Source organism: Nuphar pumila, chromosome 6 (genome assembly GCF_984573655.1).
Source record: "Nuphar pumila chromosome 6, dmNupPumi1.hap1.1, whole genome shotgun sequence".
Taxonomy (NCBI): domain Eukaryota; kingdom Viridiplantae; phylum Streptophyta; class Magnoliopsida; order Nymphaeales; family Nymphaeaceae; genus Nuphar; species Nuphar pumila.
Genome location: NC_143254.1, coordinates 132,761,197 through 132,778,292, shown reverse-complemented (window position 1 = coordinate 132,778,292; position 17,096 = coordinate 132,761,197). Strand labels below are relative to the sequence as shown.

General features: G+C 39.1%; 1 protein-coding gene across 1 annotated transcript; it reads right to left on the bottom strand.

Moving 5' to 3' along the window:
• Window positions 1-12,769: 12,769 nt before the first annotated feature.
• Window positions 12,770-14,145, bottom strand: LOC149836306 (uncharacterized). The gene has a single exon (XM_090010845.1). The coding sequence runs from the start codon at window positions 14,117-14,119 to the stop codon at window positions 13,397-13,399; it is 723 nt and encodes a 240-aa protein (XP_089866971.1). The 5' UTR covers window positions 14,120-14,145; the 3' UTR covers window positions 12,770-13,396.
• Window positions 14,146-17,096: the final 2,951 nt, after the last annotated feature.

Below are 17,096 nucleotides of genomic sequence, written 5' to 3'. Positions count from 1 at the left end.
CGGATCGAGGCGTAAGCCTTGCCTCGGTTTTTGGTGGAGCGCCTCGCTACGCCTCAACGCTTTTCACAACACTAGTTGAAACCATTCATCAGCATTTCTTTTCAATTCCTGGATTTCTTTTTAAAATACTGTTCTTATTCCATTTATTTTCTTTCTCAATCTTCTTCGTAGTTATCTCCTCCAAAATCTTTGTAGGTTATAAGTGTGTGTTCATAGATCAAAAATTCAGATTAGCTCATGTTGCCCAGTAACAGTGTGTTTGTACATCATGATCCGTTAACCATTTCATTGATAAATTGAAAGCCTCCATGATTCACTTCCAGTCACTTCCAAGCAAAGTTACCGGAAGCTTCTTAGATAGGTGGGAAGCTCGCTTCCCGGAAACTCGCTTCGGAAGCGCGATACTCCTTGCTTCTGAAACTTGATGAGAACCTCAATTCCCCCACGCTTCTCCTATGCTTTCCACACTTCATTTATTCATCTTATATGTTCTCTTACTCAACTTTTCATGGTTTTTATGTGTTTTCTCTCACTCTTCTCACTTACTTCCATGTGCTTTCTCTAAATTGGTAATCATCATTTTTAGATTTTGTTAAAAATTTAATTCTTACACTAAAAAATCATGAAATTTAATATTAGTCACTTTTATTTTAGTTTTTATTTGTGTTTCATTATGATTCACATTCAATTATTATATAGTTTTTTTTATTCCTCGCTTCCTGCTTCATATACATTTTAAAATGCTTCCCGCTTCCCACTTCCTAGTCTGGCAACCTTGCTTCCAAGTATGCTTTTTGGTCGACCATCAGCTTCACATTTTACATGGAACTGGAAATCCCTCACTTGCCATTCCCACTTCACATATTGTCACTTGATTCCTCTTCCAGTAATGCTACAGATGAAAACTATCCTGGTTTGTGTGCATGGTTGGTCAGCTTAGATCAGGATTAACCCTAGCCTGACCTATTTTAGAGTCTTAATAACTTCCAGCTCAGGCTAGTCTGTCTCCACTTCCCACCATGATCAAGTGTTGAATGCGAAGAAAGGATAATCACCACACCTCTCAATGCTAATTTTTTTTCAAATATCTAATAATATGCTACCAAAACTTAACAATAGTCTATAGGGGCAGAAAGCATTTTGAACACATTTCTCATCAGCATGCACCATTATTGAATACACCAAGATGTGTTCCACGAAAAGAGAACAAAAGAAAAATGAATAAACTTCATATGTTAACCTGTTTATCATTTGCAACAAATTATAAGTGAGACAACATCCACCATTTTGTCACAACAGAGGGAGAGAACAAAACAGTCTATCTTTCTTTTAATATTTTATTATTTTCTTAATAAATATGAGCAAAGGCCTTTACATACCAGTACTTTGGTTTTCTTAACTTTATACATTTGTGATATTATAGTAGTATGTAGTATTCGTTGTACATTATTTGTGGGCTTTATGATTTTGATGCTTTTTTATGGTTTCTACATAAAAAAAATCATGAAACACACAAATCAATGCATTGACCCATACTAGGTCGAATGATTAAAGTCACAAATATCAAGTTTCCCAACCATAATTTAGATCATAAGATCAAGAATAGAACGAACACACAAGTTCAACCAGTACAAGAAGTGCAAGATTATAACTAAAACAGATCATATAGAAAAATACAGTCAGTTTCATGTTTTGGTTCCATTATGCAACAAGATACTTCAAAATGACACCAACAGGGTTGATGTTAAACAGGTGAAGTGGAGATAAATTAGTACTCTGTAATGCATGGTGAACACGTGGTCCCCAGTTAGATCTCCATTGTTGCATCAGACATGTTGCAGTTTTGAGGACAAAAGAAACAAAGAAGAAATAAGTGCATGTGGCCATGATTGTTGAGAAACTATGTCAATGATATGAATGCAGAGTGCATCAATAGCTGATAAATGATGAAGGAATAGGTATAAGAGAAGTTAGGGTGCGTTGAATCGCAGACAGTGCGTCCTATCATGTACTGTCCCCGGACATTTCAGGACACGCTGTCCGCGCACCATTAGAACTTTTTTTATTTTTATTCTTTTATTGTCCATCCACCACTGTTCAATGGAGGAGCACAGAACAGCAGCGGACGCTGTTTCTGCATCCACGGGATGCACCAAATCAGCATCCGCACGTCCCGCATTTGCATGGGCGCGCGGATGTGCGTGGGACCCCCCTCCACGGGATTCAAACGCCCCCTTAAGGATTACCACAATTAAGAAGAAAATCGAAGAACATTTTTCTTCTAAATCTTTCATTGGAGAACAATAAACAGAATTCATAAAATATGAACAATGAAAAAGGGATGATAAATTATACCAAACAAAATTAAGAAAAAAATGATCAAATTATTAATGTAGAAAGAAATTAGTGCGTGTTGTACAGGGGTGGAAGAGACGGATTCAGCCAAGAAATCATTGTTGAAGTTCTAATCCTGTTTAGTACTATATAATTAAAAAGCCACCAAGTTGCATGACATACCAAGATTTCCCACTTTTAATCCACCATCCCAAAATAAACTTCCCATGTGAATTAAAGAGTGAACAGGATCACCTTGTTCAAGTCCCTTCCTTCTTTTGGAAATGCCTTGTCTAAAATCCTTGGGATGCTTTAACAATAAAAAATACATATTAACATTTATCAAGTCCTTATGGTTTGCCATTTAATCGGGAAAAGATTATCAAGTGAGATTGAAAGTGCATGTAGTGTAAAACCCGAAAATTTTATAAAATTTTGCAAATTGGGCCTAGATCCAAATTGCAGATCCAGGACCCATAAAGGGGGGTAATTAGGATTTATTCATTTGAAACCTTGATTTAATGATAATAATGAATAAATAAAAATTTTAAATTTTAAAAATCTAATTTAATTCGAGGATCCACAGTGGATCCATTTGGATCCACTTGTGGATCCATATCGATTGGGGCCGGGTTACGAGTCTCGGGTCCGGACCCGAGCCGCGCCCCTGTGTAACAGCCCTTTTAAAGAAAGGGGCAACCCGATAAGGGTTGCCCGATAGGTTTGTTACAGAAAAGGAAAGGGGGGCAGGAGGGGGGTTACGCAAGGCGTAACCAACCCCTCCCATCTCGGCATGGAGAGGGCCGATAAAAGGAGTGGAGAGGGGGGTTTTCCCTCTTCACTCAGGCTCTCTCTCCTCCCCCATCTCTTTTCTCCCTGTCTCTCTCGCTCGCTCGGTGCGCACACGCCGGAGGAAAGAAGGTCGCCGGAGAGCTGCGACAGCCAGCAGCCATCAAAAGCCCTCCAGCGAGCTCCCTGTCACGACTGCAGCAAGGTGCAACCCCCAGCCGACCCTTCTCTTGCAGCCACGATAGCCTCCGATCGCCGGAAATCTTCATTAAGGTACGGTACTTCTAGCGATCTTGGGTGAAGGATCGAACCTGAGTTCGATTCCGGGTAGTGATTTGAGGGGAGGGTTTCGTAATGCCGGTATTATTCTGAGGATTTGGGATTTCTGTGCCTAACCCTAAACCGAAAACACATCCAACCCAACTGGATTTGGGTATTTTTCTTGCCTAATCCCACCCTGCAAAATCCCTAAATCACATCGATTTGGGATTCGACTGGGGTATCGTATAGTCCCAGTCGTGGGGTTTCCAATTTCTAGAAATGGACAACCCCAGGTTTTGGGGGTTTCCTATTTGGGGACTCGATAAACCTAATTGTGAAAGCGTGGGGGTTGGTTTAGGATAAAAAGGGGATTAGTGTGCATATAACTGAATTTACGAAAGAGGGAATCTAATTGTTTTCTTGTGTGAAACCTTGGTTTTCTTTTGGACTTACATGAAATTTGCTATTTCAGAAATTTGGGTATCGTGTTCATGACTGAATGGAGGGTTTCAGAAATCTGTTTCATTTATTTTGAAGTTTTATACCTTGAGATGTCAACTATGAAGGCCGGTGTATTAGGTGTACCAGCGTATCCCTGTGTGCATTATGTAAACAGAGCTAGGTGAAGTCCGAAAATGATACATTAGGAGGTTCTGGACACTTAATTTAGGTGACCACCAGCTTTACCTAAGACAGGCTGATCTGTCGTTGGTCTTAGAATAATAGAGTGAAGAGGGAGTTTCAGAAAGTATACATGAATTAAACTCTACCTTTTTCAGTCCCATTCGGATTCGGTATAACATGTAAACTGGGTACGTTTGCTGTTATTGACTTACTGAAGTTTTGTTGGTTTTCAAATTTTTATTGAGAGTTTGATTTTTTTCTAAGCTACCAATTTACCGAAATACTGGATATACTCACTGATATTTCAAGTTGTTCATTTACAAAATCTTGTATGGGTTCATTGGTGTTTTTCTGTAGGCGGTCTATGGATAGAAGTTGAAATTTCTTGACTTTATTTTTTCACTTTCACATTGACAGAAGGTTGCACATTAACCTAATATTCCATAGCTTGAGGGTTAGTATTTGTTACTCTGTAGCATGTAAATTAATGCGCCTGTTAGACAAGTTAATCATATAAGTTATGCACAAGCCTTATATGAAGGCTACCTGAAATCGAGGCTTGGGCCATGATCATTCGATCCTCGTGATTTCAAATGTGAATACTTTTCGTGGCACTAGCTCCTGGCATTATGCGAACTATATTTTTCTTTCCTGAAAATCCATGTAATTTCAATATGATTGGTGGATAGGTAGTCAGTTGAATTGAATGGACTGAATGAACACATAAAACTGAATTTAATAAATACTGTGACATACAAATTTAGCAACCAAACTTGGGGCATGCATGTGTTCTTTTCAAACTTGATTAACTATATGTAACTGGAGGGGGTACTGTGAGGAACTAGCAATGCTGTAATATTCCTTAAGTTAAGGAAATGGATCATACACTATAGAGGTAAGGCTACAACTACAATGTTGCGACAGTGCTAGCAGCTGGTTTGTGATCAAAGCATCCATTAACAGGATGTGTCTATGGCATATTTGTGGTGAGCCCAGAACTAAAGGACAATCACATGAATCAACCACAACATTGAAGAGTAACTTTGGAGGGCTAGCATCCTTTTATCTGAAATTGGTGATGAATAAGCACATTACTTATGTGATGCAAATTGGTGCATCTAAATGGCAATGTCACTGTTGTGAAGAAGAATACCAATCAAATCCATAGTGTTGCTGTGTATATTTTTGTAAAGAAACAATAAGTCATTTTATGTACAGAAATTCTTTTATAAGTGTTCATTTGACTACAGTAGTCTTAATCAATGGCTTTATACTCAGTGTCAATATTAAAGAAAAACTATTATGCTTGCATTGCATTTTTTGCTGTTTGCAGTACTGTTTCCAACCATGCATCTCTTTCATAACAAATTAAGTAATTGTAAAATACTCTCTTGGAACTTACTTGGAAGCATACCTCATACTACATTCAAAGTTTTCAGAAATACTAGCTAATCGTGTTAGACCTGGCTCCTTGCATACAAGTGAATGAAAATGCTATTATGCTTAGACTTGCTTTGTTATGCTCGATTTGGATATCGTTGTCTAGTTGTTTTCATGGGCATGAGCAATCATGAAACTAATGTTTTATTGCTTGAATCTACATGCATGGGTGTTCACATGATATAATAAAATTAATCAAGGAATGACAACATACATTTTGGTATAAATATGTGAATCCTTGCACATGAATCTTTGAAACCATGCTTGTGAGTGTTGTTGTTTCATGTCCATGGTTATATTGGCACATATGGTTGTGCATTTGAAAACACTTGTCGTGAAGGTTTATACTTTCACTTGACTGTTATGATTATGGTACGCATGAGTGTGAGCATGAAAAAGTTATTAGAAATTCTTCTTGAACATGTACGCTTGATTTATATGGTACATGTACACTCATACACTCAAAAGAAGACATGGATTTGGTTAATGCCCATATGTGATGTATGTAACACACACATATTGAAATTGCATATGAATGAATTATGACATGCATATGTTTGGGTTTATTATTTCATATGTGCATATGCTTTTTGGCTTAGTGTTATAAATAAAACACTACTTTTTGTTTTGTGATGTGATGCATTGATGGCCTGGTTGGACCATCATCGGCCTGGAGAGCCGTGGGTTCGGTTTGCTTTCACATAAGTTTTAAATACATCACTTGAACCACATAAGATGGTTTGGCACTTTACTACACTGTTCGAGTGGCTTATAAGGGCTGGAGTCCCGATTGGGTCCCCGCAAGGGAGGATGCGGGTTTTCACTTTTCTTTTGCATATGGTGTTGCAAACTTAAAGAATGAACTTTAAATAAAAATAATGAATAAGAACAGTGTAAAATACATTATGGGATATCTCATCTGGAGTATGAGAATCTTAGTTATCCGGTCTTGGGGAGACTGTGAGGATACAAAAACTCCGTGTGCATTGTTGCCCCTGAACCCGATATTGAGGTTCTTCTCCTGACCACGGTTTTAGGGAGAACCCACCACTTTACCCGGGAGTGGTGTGTTAGTCACAGTTGTGAGTTTATGGTACCAAGGAAGTGGCACTTGTAGGCGTGGGGTGTCCCTTGTGTCTCCGACATTAGATGTGGAGGTCTAATGTTCCGATGGATGGTGTTGTTTCCTGATATCGGTCGAGGGCTAAGTTGGAACCCAGTAATAAAATACAAATTGTGTGTTAAGCTACCCTGGGAACCTACTTGACATCGGGGTTTGTACCCGTTTGGTGTATCCGCGGGCTATGGTAATTAAAAAGAGGAACTTAAAGATGTGTGCATTTAATAGGGCATGCATATGGAAAGATGAAACTTAAATGAAAGATAACAGAAGAAATCATGCATTGCACATAATCATGCATTTTTCTGTTAGATCATGCATGTTTGAATCATTCTTGATATCATGACATCATTTGGTGGTAGCATATGATTTGTTTGGTGAAATCATGCGGAAATGTTTGATTATTTTAGTTATTGATACATGACACTGCTTTACTGTTCTTGGTTGATGAGTATATGCAATTATTGGTAGTTATGGGTATTTAAATGTTGCAAATTTTATATCTGTACTCACTCAAATCACTGCATGAAATCTTATCCATGTTCTTTCTCTCACCTGGAATCTTTAGAAGTAGCTGTGCTCAGAATTTCGGTTCTGACACCCTACTTTGTTGGTTTTTCACAGGAATTAGTGGACAGTGAAGTTGGACATGCATCTGGGGATAGATGAGTTATACTTAGGCTTGTCAGCTTCAGTAGAGGACATAATGGCTCTTTCTTTTGTCTTTCAGTTCTTTTAAATTCTGCAATTGTTACTTTACTTCAGTTGAAGAAAACCTTGTCTTTGAAATTTTCTTACTCATTAATAAAAGAGTTTTAGTTGGTTGATATGGATGATAATTGCAACTTCGTTTGTGGTGGATGGGCTATCCAATGGAAAGTGGAACTGTGAGGACCCCGGATCTCTGGGAAGTTTTCGCAACTCTTAGAAAAAAAAAATAAAATATTCCGCATTTTTAAAGGGTATGGATTGGGGTCGTTACATGTAGTCAAGGCTGAGTTGGATTCAAATGCTTGCCAAATTTTCATTTTGGAAGAAAAAGAGGACCAAGGGAACCAATCTCCTCAGCTCCCTACAAATTACCAACCACCAAAGCATGTGAGTTAGTGATTTTTCATCACTCAGGCACTATGCTGTGAAAAAATCCATCAATTCAATCACCTTCTTTAGCAATATAAACTCTGATCCACCATTCAAGGCCTCCCTATTAGATTTTTCATCTTGACAAAAGGCCACTAATTAGCTTTGAGACCAACAACATGAAGACATGAGCCATGATGAGAGTATCACATTTTTCTGTGCAAGAATTGACTGTTCTATTAGATCTTTCTTCTGCTTGCATATATTACATCTGACACTCATTTTTTAATGAGCTATAGGCAGAATTTCTTCCTTATTAACAGTTTGTGCCCATTCGAACACTTGCACAATTTGATCACCAGACACCCTTATGTATCAATGACCAATTCTGAAACACAAGGATTGAATTGCATTTCAAAGCAAGGTTATATAAAAAGTGTATCGTAACCCGTATCAGATGGGCCCAAAATAAGATATGTATCGTAGCGTAGCGTAGCACATCGTAAAAAATCATATGTTTTAAATAAAAATTAAAAATTCCAAAAAAATCACGAAAAATCTAAAAAAATCATAACACAAAAAATAATGATGAATGGCATAAGATAAAACTATAATATCACATATCAAAACAATTATGTGCAATGAATGACACACATAAGACATAGAAGATTCAATAATCAAGATAATATGCTATAAATGGCATGCATATCTCACAAGAAAAATGCAAAATATGAAATAATATGCATATTAAATAAAGAATCCAAGTTAATAAGTCACAAGATTCATAATAATGTGTGTTTTACATAAACAAAAAAATATAGCCAAATTTATTCAAAATGCAAACAAAAATGAATTAGATAACGTCAATCATGAGTATCATCATGATCATTCTCTTCCTTTTTTGCAAAAAATCTTCCTAAATCACTCTTAAGCTCTTTAGGGATGAATATGAACTAAGCCCAAGGGGTCTTATATGTTTTTGAAAAAAAAAATTGAAATGAGTGCACTTTAACTGCATTTATAATGTATCTTAAGATATACCTCATATCTAAGTGTATTGTTGTTAAAATGTACTCCATATATATATATATATATATATATATATATATTACATCAATACCCGATAGGGGTATTTTTGTAATTTCACATAGTTGTTTTAGAAAAACAACTATTTTTATTTTTTTGATAAAATGTAATTTCATTTTTTTTCTCTTTTGTATTTTTTAGGAACCAAAAGGGGCTCCAACCATAGAGTCGTTGGAGCCCCCAACGGTCACAAATGTGACCGTTGGGAGCTCCCAACGACTCCATGGGAGCCCCCTTTTGGGCTCTTCTTTTGAGGCCTTTGGCCTTCCTTTTCCTTCCACTCCCTCTTGTATAAATAGGGGTGAACTCCTTGTATGTATGCATTCTTGAGAGCTCTCTCTCTTTTCAATAAGAGGCTTTTTATATTGTTGCCTTCTTAAAGGCTTGTGCCTGTATTGTCCCTTAGTCGACTTGTGATATTGTCTCTTTTATTCATTGTTGTAAGTGCTTATAAGCACTCTTTATATTTCCGCAATATCTCATTACAATTGTAAGATACAAGGGCGTATCGTTTGATACAGAGGTGTATTGTAAGATACAGATACGGGCGTGTATCGTATCGGAAAACCCCATAGATACGATACATACGATACTTACAACACTGTTTCAAAGTACAGCAGAATAGGTTCTGTTGAGAACAAAAGGTTATCAAACCAATGTACCGCCTATACATTCATAGTTTCCCACCAGATATTGCCTATACAACCAAAATTAACACTAAAGATGAGGTAAAACCAGTCATTAATCTCAGCAATATTTTGAAAATATTGTGTATTTATCAGAATTTCATTCAAATATATATATATATATATATATATATATATATATATATATATATATATATATATATATATATATATATTCTCTAATTTTTTATATTTTAAAAACTTCTCTAATTGTTTCTTTCTATTTTTGCAAGAAAAATACTACAAAACCTATTATTTCTTATCTTTTCTATTATTCTTTATATATTTTTTTCAATTTCTAAAACTCACAATAGCTTCTCAAGGAAAACAACTTTTTGAAAAAAAACTCCCTAGAAAAATCTTGCCGAGAATGATATTGATGACTACGTGTAAAAACAATTCATCCAATAAATTGGATTATCTATGCTACTGCTTAGTGCATAACATGAGGCCCATCCTTGACCCATTTACTATTTTTCAACACAGCATTTAGAGTGCAACTAACCATGTCAACGATCTCTTCCATTTACACATATGCAACCAACTCCCCCTGCTCAATAAGATTGGTGAAACACAAACTACTCGTGAAATTATTCAGCGCTAAACATTCCAAACTACTATTCTCATGATTAAGGTGTAGGTCTCTGCACAAGATGAGAACTTAATGCATTTGCACTTCATATCTGGTTTAAAGCTTTTAGTAGCCATTTTACGAACATCAAGCTTAGAAAGTAAGGTTCACTTTCAACACCCAAAATCCACAAAGTTTCATGCAAAATTGCAAAAAAGATACCATTCATGATTGAAGGAAAAGGCAAAGAGATATAACAAGTTGCAAAGAAGATACCACTCATGATTGAAGGAAAAGGCAAACAGACAAGCATCAATGACCCAAAGAAGTTCTGTCCTAACAAGGTGCCAACAGAAAAGGGATCACATGAGCTCTTCTAAATAATCCACAACCAATTGGGAGGAGGGTTAGACCAACATAAAACAAAAGGATAAAAATGTCTAGGTTGAGAGAAGGGTATGAAAAGAGAAAAAGAACTGTTTGAAGAACATGATTAAAAAGAGCAAAGAGAAAAAAAAAAGATTTGAAAAAGTAGTGACTTCTTACTATTCCACTTTCAAGTTTTGACATACTCTAGCCCAATTTCTTGTCCCTCACAAACTGGCTACATGAGATTGCAGCAACAGTGGAGACAAGTTTAACTCTTGCACATTCTTCATTGAATTTGGCTATTTGAGCTATACTTCTGTGGTATCAAGATTTTTCCTTAAGCAAAGGTCAAGTCTGTTGTATAGGCTCATCAATGCAGTCCAAAAAATCAAGAGTGTTTGAATAAAAATTCATTATCCTACAGATATCAAAATATAATAAACTTTAAACATTTGATAAGCCCACTCATTCCTAAAAATGGGTGTATTGAAGTGTAGCACCACCACTTAAGGTCTGAATAAAGCCACTGAATAACGCAAGAAAAGTGATAAATATTAATCAAACATCTAAGTTCTTTGCTAACTATGAGAAAAGTAGACAATGGAACAATACACAGCCAAGAAAATGATCTCACGGTGATACAATAGAGCTAGTATTAGAAGCATGTGCTAGAGAACCATTATAATGTTTGCTTACAGTTTACAACATGAAGCACCCAAAAATTAGAAGGGCAGACCCACCTAGTGGGTGGGGTGTACCTCACGTGTCTTATACCAGAGGATCCTGGAAAGGAGGTGGTAATCCTAAAAAGCTGGTGGTTGCCCATCCTCAAGAGAGAAGAAAAAAAAAGGCCACCATCCAAAATTAGAAGAGTCAGCTTAGTTCGGTGTCGACAAAAGGATCAAGATGCCAAGGGCATCCTTTTCCATTATGTGGCTTTTTGACATGCATAGTAACATGTGAAAAGGCAGCTGACCTAATAAAAGTGAATAGAAGATGACTGATTCACTAATTGCCAAGGTTTTAGGCAAAAACAACATGTTCAGGAAATGGACTAAGCAGTCTAGCATCTTCTTTAGCCTGATAGGTGTTTACTCCATAAATTATGTATACCAATGATGCATAGCCATGAGACTAGCATGGTATAAACTGAACGATGAAGAACAAAGAATATACTTTTTTATTTGATTTTTCCTTCAAGCTGAAAATGTTAGCCAATGCTGCTACTTGAGGAAACAGATAAATGGAAAACAATTAGTAAGACAAAAAGGATTAAATTAACCTGAAACAATAAACAATTAGTAAGACAAAAAGGATTAAATTAACCTGAAACAATTCACATTGAGATGCTCATATTAAATACAATAAGCTTGCTTTTACAAGAAAAGCCCAAGGAACTGAGACAAAGAAGGATAAAACTGTATACATATAGAAGAATTTCATTAATGCAATCTCAATCTATGATATCCTTAATCTGGCCATGAGAAATTGACAGTAGAGATCCCTGTTAGCCTGATTCTTATCATCATTTCATATTCTTATTGGTACGTACACTTAAGCTATCCACCAACAATCTAAAAAGAGGTTGTCGAACATGCTTCCATATATTATAATTTCTTTTTATCTCCAAATTTCACGTATTTCACCCTAAAGAAAGGAATAAAAAATATAATTCCACAATGTATATCTATCAAACCATATATCAACCCATAGTTAACATCACAGATATATTACAAACCAAGCTACACATGTATCTAGGACTAGTCAGACAACAAAGCACTCTCTGTTGAAAATTTTCCATTGGTTTCACACTGGAAAAGCTGAATCAATTCCCTTCACAATTACTAAAATCACTTATATATTTCTTCTTGTAGATTTTCACACGAAACGACCAACAGCTTCCCTAGGATAGCTAGATTCCACCACAGAGAAATTACCCAAAAGTGATCCGCTGGAAGAAAGATACTTCCCAGTAGTCCAGAGATAGAAGTCAACGCAGCATTCAGGAAATTCATATCTCCGGGACGATTAGAACCAAAAGCCTCTTATGGAAGGTTAGGGCAAAAAAGAATTTGCTCCACTCCTTTTTATGAACTAAAGTTCAAATGTTAATAACTAGTAAAAAGTCACTTCACCATATCAGCATGCAGTGCATCCATAATTGGATAAGCAAAGAGTCTTAGACAGTACGCTAACTGTGGGGGAGGAATAGTGAAAACAATGAAGCAGATGAAATCATTCAATCACATTAACATGTAGAAAAAGAGTCATCCCACATATGCATTAGTAGTAGTGGAAAGGTAGCTTTTACAATAAGTATAAAACTATCTACCTCCAATTCATCTTAAAACAGTAATCAAATGATTAAAACGAGGAGGACCACCATAAGCAAACCATGTACAAAGTGTACAGAGCAACAATTATTAGTAAGGCAACAAAAGGATTAAAATGCAGAAACTGGATTTGATGAAAAAGTTTCAAATGGACCAAACAGAGCGTGTAATTGCAGAATGCACCAGGCCCATTGGAAAAGTTACTCTTACATAATGGCTTTCACATCGAAACGCATCAATTACATAAAATCTGAAGTTAGGCCACCAGTAAAAATCAAGTTCTCGCACTACCACCATCAACTTAATTCAATTGCAATGCAAAAGCCAGAAATTAACCAGTGGAAAGAGGGGATAAGTAAAAGGAGGTTTCAAAAGGACCTATTCCTGAAAACACCACATAAATCTCCAACAAAAAGAAAAAATGTCGTTTATTTCTTATGCTTGATCGTACTTCAGATACCCAAAAAGAACGGGAAAGGCGATCTTTATCCTTTTATCTTCTCCAACAAAAATACATCACCAGAAACCCTACTTTCATTATAACACAACACCCTCAGTCTGTGAAGAGCCCCAAGCAGAAAAGTGGGGAAGAAAAGAACCCACAACGCATAGAAGAAATTAATGAAGAGGGGGAAAATGAAGGAAAATTGGGTATTTCTATGGGCAGAACAGAAGGAAAAAGAGGGAGCAGAGGGGAACAGATTCAGTCCAGAAAACCTGTCTTCCGGAACACGGCATTCCGCACCCGCCGGAGATCCCTTCCCTTGAGGGTTCGACCCACGCCTTCGAACACCGAAAACGTCGTCACGTGCGACCTCGCTGACTCACGTGCGACCAGCAGGTGGGGCGGCAGCATCTCGTCGTCCGTCTCGTCGTCATCCTCGGCGAAATTGGGCGGGTTCTCCGGCCGATGGTTAACCCTAGACCAGACCGGCACGTTCACCGGCGCCGACTTGTGGTACTTCCCCGATGATCCCCCGCCGCTGCCAGAGAAATCCTCCGAGCCCGATCCCGGCCGCGAAGTCAGCACGGGCACCGGCGGCGGAATGTTGCGCGCGGCGGAGATAAGAGGGTCGAGCGCCGCCTTCCGCTGCACGAACGACCGATTCTCGCCCCCGAGCGCGGCTGACAGCCCCGACCGCTCCTGCTTGAAGGAGTGTACGCGTCGACCCCCGCCGGAAGAGACCGGGGAGAGCGACGCCGGGGAAGACAGGGAGTTTCCGTTGTTGTTTTTGTTGTTGAAGGTCGGGGAGGATTCAGGCGACCTGAGGTGACCGGAAGCGTCGGAGAAGTCGCCGGACCAGACGACGTCGCTCTCCTCGAGCTCGAAGGATGAGTCGGGGTCGGGTTGCTTCAGTAGCCCGAGGAAGCGGATGGCAGAGGAACTTCCGTTCCTGCGGGACGCCACCGGGATCTCGTCCTCCATTCCGCCGGTAATCTGGTTTTCCGGCGAGCCTCACGCCATCGGAGTCTATCTCTCTGTATTTATAGGGAGCAGAAGAAGAAGAAGGGAAGGGAGAACGCGAGAGAGAGAGAGAGAGGGGGCCCACCTCGCGAGGGGCTCGCACATGCGATTACATGCTGAGGAAGCAGTTCTGCCACGAGAGCGGATGGACACGTGGATGCTGGTGAATGGTTCCGGGATGTATGAGTCCATCATGATGGATGATGAGGGACATGGTGATGGTACGTTATCCCTCCATCCATCTCCTTCATTCTGACCGTTGGATACCGAAATCCAAGGGTCGTGAAGTTGGGTGTCTCAGTTTTTGAGGATTTTAGGTTAAATATAGAAATTCATTTAAATGAAACTGATAAGGCTTACTGTGGGAGGTTTTCTTGACCCGTATAAAAATAGAAAATTTATCCAAATTCGATGGAGACCCGATAAGGACAAAGGACGGATCCCAAAATTAGGGATTCAAATCAGGACATCCTTCCCGGGTGCAAACCGATCCAACAACAGGACATGTGATCGGATCCGGGTCCGCTTTATTAGAAACCACCTTTTTCTTTTTTTCATGAAAAATGATATATTTTTATAATTTTTTTCCTTTTTTTTAGTTGATGGGTGTATGGTTTTTTTTTATAACTTGAAAATACCGCAATCACAATAGGACTTAGACTTGGTCACACTAGTTTAGCCTGCCATACAAAGGTCATCATATCGGCGATGACCAACCCCCCCCCCCCCCCCCCCCCCAAACCCCAGGGGCCTATGCTGGGCGTCGAGGTGTATGGCCCTTGCTGCAAGGCCAAAGCTAAGTGTACACATTAATGATCCAGAGGAATAAGATGTTTTTACATCAATAAGTTGTGAGTGTTCCGGACCGCCACATTTTTCACCTTTTTACTTTGATGTATATACCTTGTTGGCACTCTCGAGAGCCCCACAAGGCCTTATGGCTTAAGTACCCCATGTATTTGGATCCTCTCTTCCCCTCTTGATGTACTTTGCTTTCAAGTATATATAAAGAAGCTTTTTGCATCCTTGTCTCTTTGCTCACTTATTGTTTGTGCATGTGTATATTCTTGCTTTCGCTTATGCACGTATGTTATGTGTTGCTTATGCACTTAAAAGGTTTGCTTTAGGTGTTTGCAAATTTTTGAAGCTACGTCGCGGGGGCCTTCGCTTCTAAGCCCGTGACAAGTTGGTAGCAGAGCCTTGCCGACATTGAGAGTGACAATGACACCAAAGAAGAAAGCCATGACCCCTTCAGGTAGTATGGTTTCTGCTGAAGAAGATTTCATGGTCGATGATCGGGTGTCAGTCATCTCGCGAGATGTTGCAGAGCTGACTGGGACAGTGACCAACATGGAGAAGTTGGTCAATGGAACTTGTGTCGCTTTTAATGATCTCAATGCGAAGATCAAGACATCAGTAGAAGGAGTGGAAGACTCGGTGAAAAGTCTTGCCATTAGACTTAACTACTCGGTGAAAGACTTTTCTACCAGATTTGATGATTTGTTGGGTTGGTTCAACATCATGGTTGTTGAATTGGATGTTGTCCGACGAAAGAATGAACAATTGGAGCGGCAATTGAAGACTGCCCCGGCTGGCGGCATTGCGACATACGTGGATAGACTATGTTACAGGCTACCTGAGCCGGCAAAGTATAAAGGCACGAGGGACTCAAAGGATCTTGAGAATTTTATCTACGAGATGGACCAATTTTTAGAAGCTGCAAGGATAGAGGATGACACAGATAGGTTGCGGATCGCAACAATATACTTTGCAGATGAAGCGACTCTCTGGTGGAGACGTCGCTTGGGTGATGTTCGACAAGAATTGGTTGTTATAGTCTCGTGGGAGGACCTTCAAAAGGAATTGTAAGACTACTTTTTACCTAAAAATCAAGAGAAAATGGCTTGCAAAAGGTTGTTGGCATTGAAATAGATAGGGTCAGTGCATGACTATGTCAAGGCATTCTCTTCGATAATGTTGGAAGTTGAGAGAATGGATGATCAGGATCGGTTGTTCTATTTTGGCAACGGGTTGCAAGGATGGACAAATCAAGAACTCATTCAGCACAACCTTGCAACGCTAGCTGAGGCACTTGCGATTGCAGAAAAACTTGTCGAGCTTGATAGGAATGACCATGCAATTCAAGGCAGGCAGCAGGAAAACGATCGCAACAATCAAAGGGACAATCGAAAGAATAACCAAGGATAAAATGTTGGCCGGGGGAACCAGCAGAATCATAGTCGATAGGATGACCAAAACAATAACCAAAACTGGAATAACTTTCAGGGTGACAATTATCGTCGTCGTGACGGTCGTATCTGCCACGGGGATCATTGGCAGGATACATGTCCCAACAGAAATCGCGATTAAGGGAATGAAGATAACTGCGCACCCCGAGCTGCAAATGTCATTCAGGGTGAGAAAGAGGATCAACTTGCAGAGGTGCCAACAGTTGGCGCAATGCAGATGATGAATACAATAAAGGTCACAACTATTGCGGAACCGACGATATGTAAAGAGTTGATGTATTTGGAACTTCTGCTCAACGAAAGACTTACCAAGGCATTGGTAGACACTGGTGTCACACATAACTTCATCTCACGTGAAGAAGCAAAACGGTTGGGATTACAGTGGGAATGGAAAGAGAGTCGCATGAAAGCGGTTAATTCGGAGGCTAAGGCCATCTACGACGTCGCTCGTGATACACCAGTGTGGATCCATAACTGGTCAAGAAGGATCACTTTATCGTCGCACCTATGGATGATTTTAAGGTCATCCTTAGGATGGAATTCTTGAGAAGCAACAAGGCAGTGTCAATGCCCCACCTCAATGTTGTCAGTTTTGAGACTGAGAATCAACCCTGCATGGTTACTATGATAGCAGGGAAGCCCTGTGGGCGCTTGGTGTTTGTGCTCTAGTTGAAAAGAGGCATGAAAAG

Coding starts and splice junctions, on each gene's coding strand:
- LOC149836306 (XM_090010845.1), bottom strand. CDS start 14,119: ATGGAGGACGAGATCCCGGTGGCGTCCCGCAGGAACGGAAGTTCCTCT.